This window comes from Cucurbita pepo, chromosome 3 (assembly GCF_057944985.1).
Source record: "Cucurbita pepo subsp. pepo isolate OVF chromosome 3, ASM5794498v1, whole genome shotgun sequence".
Lineage (NCBI taxonomy): Eukaryota > Viridiplantae > Streptophyta > Magnoliopsida > Cucurbitales > Cucurbitaceae > Cucurbita > Cucurbita pepo.
In genome coordinates this window covers 5,807,273-5,815,207 of record NC_141800.1, presented here as the reverse complement: position 1 = coordinate 5,815,207, position 7,935 = coordinate 5,807,273, and the positions used below count along the sequence as shown (strand labels likewise).

General features: G+C 38.5%; 1 protein-coding gene across 1 annotated transcript; it reads left to right on the top strand.

Moving 5' to 3' along the window:
• Window positions 1-4,768: 4,768 nt before the first annotated feature.
• Window positions 4,769-6,171, top strand: LOC111784198 (putative O-methyltransferase 3). The gene is made up of 2 exons (XM_023664982.2): window positions 4,769-5,596; window positions 5,678-6,171. The coding sequence occupies exons 1-2, from the start codon at window positions 4,835-4,837 to the stop codon at window positions 5,975-5,977; spliced, it is 1,062 nt and encodes a 353-aa protein (XP_023520750.2). The 5' UTR covers window positions 4,769-4,834; the 3' UTR covers window positions 5,978-6,171.
• Window positions 6,172-7,935: the final 1,764 nt, after the last annotated feature.

The following is a 7,935-nucleotide window of genomic DNA, read 5'->3' as shown; positions in this document are numbered from 1 at the left end:
GATGAATATGAACCACGACAACCCAAAATGCGAAATTTGCAAGATTTGTATGATTCAACAAATGAGGTACACCTTGTGTGGCTTCTGCTAGATGCTGAAAATATCAGCTTTGAAGAGGCGGTGCGAGACAAGAAGTGGCAAACTACCATGGATGAGGAGATTAAAGCGATTTATAGCAATAATACATGGGAGTTAACAGAATTATCGGAAGGAAGCCAGCCCATTGGTGTGAAGTGGGTGTTCAAGAAAAAGATGAATGCTCAAGGCATGATAGAGCAGTACAAAGTGCGACTTGTTGTGAAGGTATACAAGCAAAAGGCGGGAATCGACTATGATGAAGTGATTGCTCCCGTTGCAAGAATGGAGACAATCCGATTGCTCATTTCCCAAGCGGCTCAATTCAAATGGCCGATTTTCAAATGGATGTCAAGTCAGCATTCTTGAATGGTGTGCTTGAAGAAGAAGTCTACATCGAACAACCACCCGGGTACATGAAAATTGGAGAAGAGAAGAAGGTATTAAATTTGAAGAAGGCGTTTTAAGGGTTGAAGCAAGCACCGCGAGCATGGAATACTCGTATCGATACATATTTCAAGGAAAATGGGTACAAGCAATGTCCCCACGAGCATGCACTTTACACAAAGAAGAATGGAGGTAATGTGATATTTGTTGCTATTTATGTTGATGACCTCATTTTTTTGGGTAACAATGATGAGATGAAAGAAGAGTTTTAGGGTACAATGACACGAGAATTGAGATGACAGATTTGGACTTGTTGAAGTTTTTCCTTGGTTTGGAGGTTAAACAAGGAGAGACGTGTATTTTTATATCACAGGAAACATATGCAAAAGAGATTTTGAAGAAGTACAAGATGGAAAATTGCAACCCGGTATCAAAACCAATGAAACCAGGTTTAAAACTCTCAAAGTACGATGAAGGAGAACGAGTAGATGGAAATAGGTACCGAAGTTTGGTTGAAAGCCTTCGCTATCTTACATGCACAAGGTCATATCTTTCATAAAGTGTTGGCATTATAAGTCGGTTCATGGAGGAGCTGATTTATTCTCATTAGAAGGCGTTGAAGCGAGTTCTATGGTACATCCAAGGAACAGTGTCACTTGGGTTATTCTACTCGAAAGTAGAAGATTACAAGTTGGTTGGTTACTCTGACAGCGATTGGTGCGGAGACATAGACGATTGAAAAAGTACATCAGGTTATGTATTCTTTATGGACAACACAACATTTACTTGGCTTTCAAAGAAACAATCGAGCGTGATGCTCTCGACGTGTGAAGTTGAATATGTGGCAGCATCTTGATGCGTATGTCACGCGATATGGCTTAGAAATGTGTTAAGCAAGATGGAGCTAAAGCAACTAGGTGCAACAGTGATTCAAGTTGACAACTAATTAGCAATTGAGTTCGCAAAGAACCCACTGAACCATGAAAAAGCAAACACATTGACGTTTGTTTTCACTTTATCCGAGATCCTGTGAAGGAAGAAAGTATGGAATTGCTGCATGTGGCAAGTCAGGATTAAGTTGCGGATATTTTTACAAAACCTCTACTGAAAGCACTTGTTGACAAATACAAGGAGATGATTGGCATGACTGATGGTAGAAACAAGGAGATGATTGTCATGACTGATGGTAGAAGCATTTAAGTTGATGGGGGAGTTTTGTTGAATAAACATGAAATGTTACTCTTTTTAGTGGTTTTAAATTCAAAAGTGAGTGGCAAAGTGAAAGATGAAAGGGCAAGAGTGGTTATAAGGAATTGTGTCGTTTTTATGGCTATAATTAGTTTTTATTATTTTAGTTTTAGTAGATTGTGAATGCTTATAAATAGATAGATGGTTAATTTAAAGTTTTAAAGTGGGAACAAGTAGAGAAAAAAGAAAAAACAGAGAAGGAATAGAGGAGTATTTTTTCAAATAAATACAGTGTTTTGTCTCTCCATTCTCGAAAAAGAAAAAATAGTGTGACCGAGATTGGTTTTATAGTTTCCACATCTTAACATGGTCAAAATTGAGATTTGGTTTCAGATTTGTTTGGGTTCTCATAGCTCTGTGTGTTATAGGTGTTTACAATACGAACTACTCCGTAGGAAGTGAAGAGGAAGGGTCAATTGAGACATACAGAAGGAAAGATGATGAGAAGCGGTCTATCGAAGTGTCGTTCTCAAAGAGAGAAAAATGCTAGAAAATCGAGAGTAATTCGGGTGAGGAAGATGAGATCCGACGGATCCGGACCTAGGTCGATCACAACCCACAACCCAACCTTCAGCCATGACCCGTCAGCTCTCCAACCCAAACCTGCAGCCAACATCCACTACCCGCATGCCTGTAGCCCGAAAGAAACCCACGCCTGAGGCCCAACCTGCTATGGCCCAGTATTCGCATCATCCCATACCGCAGCGGCCGCACCCGTGCCTCGACCCGCATCTCGACCCGAAGCAGCCTGCACACGCGTCAGCATCTACTTGTGTCATATGTCACACTTGCAGCAAAACACCTCCTCGGCTTAGTTGGCTTAAACGTTTCTGCGGCTTAAACTCACCCTTGGAAAATTAGCCATCTTCCATTGTTCTACCAAGCTGAATTTGACCTTGTTTAAGGTAAATAAGGTCAGTATAAGGGTAAATTTCTCAAATTTAAGTTCAATTGAGTTAATAATTCTTAGATTACTAAGAAAACTAGATTGATATTCTAGTAGGAAATGACAGCGGGCGATAATTCAAAAATTTTTGAGGAACAGGAGCGATCGTGCTCAAATTAGGATAAATGCGGGCTAAGACCAACCAAGTAAGTGGTCCTATCGTCGTTTGGTTATAATTGTGTGTTGTATGATGACACGTGCTTGTGGCTTCGCACGTGTCATATGCCATTATATGCAAATTATTATGAAACGATGTGTATATGTTACGGTACATTATTGTTATGCTGGATTTGATGAATTGATATGTTTGTGATATGATATGATATGTTGAAGGCATTCTCGGGATATGTTATGTGACTGTTATGATATATGATATGATATTATATGTGCATGATGAGAATGGTACGTCTAGAAGCATCAATATATTATGATATGGCATATGTGTAACATGAATGATATGATATGATATGATTGATATACAAATGACGAATTGGCATGAAATAAGACCTCAATACACGCATGGAAGATATGATAAAAATGATATGGTATGAAGAAAGACGCTAGCAGGGTTGTAGTATATGATAATGAAAATGGAAAAATATTGGGATCTCATGCATTATTGTGTGTTCATGCATCGGGGGATACCTCTTCTCCTTCACAATAGTACGGACACGTACACTATGAGACAGGGAAACGATCATTATGTTTACCATAATGCTGCCATGATGGCTGCAATTCCTAATGGGTGTATGACATCAACAACTACTAGAGAATGCTCACTTGACCAGAAAAGGGTCCAGGAGGTGTGTGAACTGACAGATGTGTCCATACTCGCACGTGTGGACCGTGTGTAGGAAAATTAAATACACATCCAATTGTCCGTTTAGGATAGCCGCCGTAGGAAAATAGACTATTATAATTGGTCTCACTCATGAAATTGTATGTGATTGCATTTAGCCTCGATAGGGGAGTTGCTTATTGAGTATTTCTTAAAATACTTAAGTTATGTGCTACTCTCATTTTTTAGGTAAAGACAAAGCTCTCCTGTACGACTGATGGTGAAATCGCAACTAGGAGACCGTGACACATGCTTAAAATAGTTTCGTAATTTGAATTATTAGACTATAGGTTAGTATAGGTTAGTTGCATTTTCATTTACTAGTATATAGGCTAGTGTAGGGCAATTTTACTTTATGTTATTTTCCTTATTTCAATTTGTATTAGTTTGTTTAAAGGCTTTAGATGGGACATGCAAGACCAAAGTCATATTTTTATTATAAAGTTTTCAGTGAAACATTTCCCCAATATATGTATATAGTAGTGACTTTAGGTTGAATAGAAAAATTTAAAGTTATTGCAACTGGTATTAGAGTTCTAAGTTACATATCTTATAGACTAGTCTATAACGTAGGCTTGACATGTTCCATGGTCCAATCATCGATACCCCATCACTGTCAGGTATGCCATGCATAAAATAAGAAAAGAAGAATGTTGTGATGATATTTATTGTAATTTGCTCTAAGTATTAAATGTTATGTAGCATGAAAATTGATAAGCTATAATTATATCATTTATTGGGGCATGATGCTTGATTTAATTTGGCTATTATATGCTTGCTATATGAATTTTTTTTTTGTTATAATGTGTAATATGATATACATTGAATCATCTTGGTTTCCAGAACCATACCGCCCAGAAGACATGGAAGAGGAACACAAGGAAAGGGACAACCCCTATTAGAGGTAGAGGAAGAGGTGAGGCTGAAAAGAGTCCACCTTGAGAAGGATGGAGTAATTAGGATGAATTCAATTGAAAGTATTCATATTGGTTTGTGGGGATAATCTTATTTCTTAGGTGATGTGAAAATCTAGATGGGTATGGTTGGCTCCCCGGTCTAAACCAAAAATTTCCATAGGGGAAAACCCATAATTTAATGTTATAATTAAACTTGACAAAAGAGGGGCTAGTATATTGAATTCCATTCATTGGAGAAGGAAGATTAATAGAGTTTAAATAAAAGATCCTTCATATTAAATAGAAATAAAGCTGAAAAATTAAATTTAACTTTTCTTGTGACGAATATCAAATATTTTTTTTATATAGTTGAGTTATGAAGGAAGTTGAGTCTCTTGTGTGCATATATATTTGGGTTGGCATAGTTAATCGTTGAGGGAAATCATGGGAGAGAAGAACACAGATGAGTTGATTGAAGCTCAAGCCCATATTTGGAACCATACATTCAAATACATCAATTCCATGTCTTTGAAGTGTGTTATTGAATTGGGCGTACCAGATATCATCCATAACCATGGCCAACCCATGACCCTATCAGAATTAGTGGAAGCGCTCCATATTCAACCCTCCAAAGCCCATTGCCTTGGCGTTCTTATGCGCCTCCTCCATCATTCTGGCTTCTTTTCTCAAACTCAACACCAGAATCATCAGCATCAAGAAGTAGTGAAGTATGGTCTTACACCCTCCTCTCGATTTCTCCTCAGCCCCAATATGACGACTTCAACGACGACGACATTACAAGCCTTACCCTTCGTGTTTCTAGCCCTCCATCAAGCCATGATGGCTCCATGGGAAACCATGAGCAGCTGGCTGCGCACTGCAGATGGGTCTGCCTTTGAAACGGTGCATGGGAAGTCAATATGGAATTACATTGCTGATGAGCCTGATCTTAGAAATTTGTTCCATCAATCCGTGGCTTATGATTCTCACCTGATTGGGAGGATCGTGACGAGGCCGGAGTGCCGAGACGTGTTCGAGGGGGTGAAGTCACTGGTCGATGTTGCCGGCGATCGAGGCATTATAGCCAATGCCATAGCGGAAGCATTCCCACACATCACTTGCACTGTGTTGGATCTCCCGCAACAAACCACAAAAGGGTTGAACTTAGCAATACAAATTCCACCAACAGATGCAGTCTTACTCAAGGTATGAAGGTTGTTTCCCTTTAGATTTTAAACCTTAAACATCCCGAAAAAGTACTTAGTTTGGGATTTTGGTGATCATCAGTCAGTTCTACACCAATGCAACGATGAAGAAAGCATACAAATACTGAAGAAATGTAAAGATGCAATTAGTAAGGGCAAAGGTGGGAAAGTGATTATCATAGAGGCAGTGCTGGAAAGGCAGATGGAAGATGAGGAGTCAACTGAAACTGAGCTTTGTGGTAATGCGTTGATGATGGCCACTTTCAACAATACAAAGAGAAATGAGAGAGAATGGAAGGATCTGTTCATGGCAGCTGGTTTTAGTAACTATAAGATAACTACTTTCTTGGGTTTAAGGTCTCTTATTCAGGTCTTCCCTTGAATCTTATCCTTCACAACATCTACTACCAAATCCAATAAATTTTATGCCCTTTTTAGTTAATGTTTCCAAGAATAAGAATGATAATCCATCAGATAATAAAAGATTATTATTTTGAGATCAAGATTATAAAATGGGTGCATCTGATTTGATTAGGCATTTCTCTCTCATTTATTCCTCCTATTTTCACGTGGTTTCCTCCATTTGCTAGTTTCCTCACAATATTTTGACTAAAGCAATGTACCTGGTAGGTAGTGTATTTAGTTCATGTACCAAGATCCTCACTCGTCACAGCGATGCCCCTGTTACCTAGTGTGTTTAGTTCATGTGCCAAGATCCTCACTGGTCACAATATTTTGATTAAAGCGAGGTCCCTGGTATGTATTGTGTTTAGTTCATGTGCCAAGATCCTCACTGGTCACAATATTTTGACTAAAGCAATGTCCCTGTTACGTAGTGTATTTAGTTCATGTGCCAATTGTGGACTCAATTTACCTATGCGTTCAAACCTTAGAACGCCTTTCATCGGGGTCACCTTTAGAAATACCAAGTCGCCCATTTCAAATTCTAGGCTCTTACGCCTTAAATCTGCATAACTTCTCTGTCTACTCTGAGTAGTGTGCATCCTCGCCTTGATCTTTTGCACCGCCTCATTGGTAACTTGAACTAATTTGGGACCCCCCAATTATCGTTCCCCTACTTCGTCCCAACATAATAGAGACCTGCACCATTTTCCATATAAAGTCTCATATGGTATCATGCCAATATTTTCCTGAAAACTGTTGTTTAAACCATATCCGTTAGACAGATATGGTTAAAACGTTTCGTTTGACCATCTATCTGTGGATGAAAATGTTAGGATCGCACAACAACGCTTACATTCGATCTAGATAAACACAAAGAACAAGAGAGAGAAAATGCAAGAAGAACCTTGGCTAAAAGGTTTATATTGATGAGGTATATATATTAACAGACAATAGAAACAATAGAAACAATAGAGAAAGTAGCTTAAGAAGTTATATATGATACGGGGCCTTAGAGATAGGGTCGATACATGGTTCAAGTTCTATTACGAAGTTCAAATCTCAAGAAGGGGAAATTCCTGGTAAATCCTCTAGGAACACGTCTAGAAATTCATTTTCTACTAACATTGACTAGTATAACCCACGCTCTATGCTAGACCAACTTCTTCGCTTTCATCATCGATACTAATTTAAGCATAGTCCCTAGACACATACCCTTGAACTTAAATCTAGTCTTGGACGGTGACGTAAACACCACTTCCTTCTTATAACAGTCTATACTAGCATGATTTTTAGCTAACCAATCCATACATAGTATTATGTCATAGTCGGTAAGGTCAAAAACCATTAGGTTTAATTCTAGGCTAATTATCGATACTATCACTTGACTGTCTTTCACCCGATTCGCAGAAATCAAATCCACACCTGTTGGGGTGATAACAAAAAATTCATGCAAAAGAGATTCTATGCTTGATTAATGAAAACAGTAGATATAAATGAATGCATAGATCCCGAGTCAAATAATGTTAAAGCAAGGACAGATAAAGTACTTGTCACCACAACGTCGGGATTTCCAGTATTCTTACTAGTGAAGGCATAAGCTCTCGCTGAAGGACGGTTCTGAGTGGGGCGATCTGCTGCAGTTGGACCACTTTTCTAGTTACCACAATTATCCAAGTGACCCTTGAGCAATTCCTCGCTATATGACCTTCTTGTCCACACCGATAACAGACTCTAATGCAGGCCAAAAATTTCTCCCAATGTCACGACCCAAATTTTTTACCTCAAGTCGTGACTCATTAAGACTATGACATGTAGTGTGTATGCAAGAAATTCAAAGAAAAACATAATTTCAAAATCAATCATTTATTTTATAAAAAGAGCGTTTCAATACAAAGAGAGCATGGGGGAGTAGTTTTAGACAAAGAGAGAAAACAT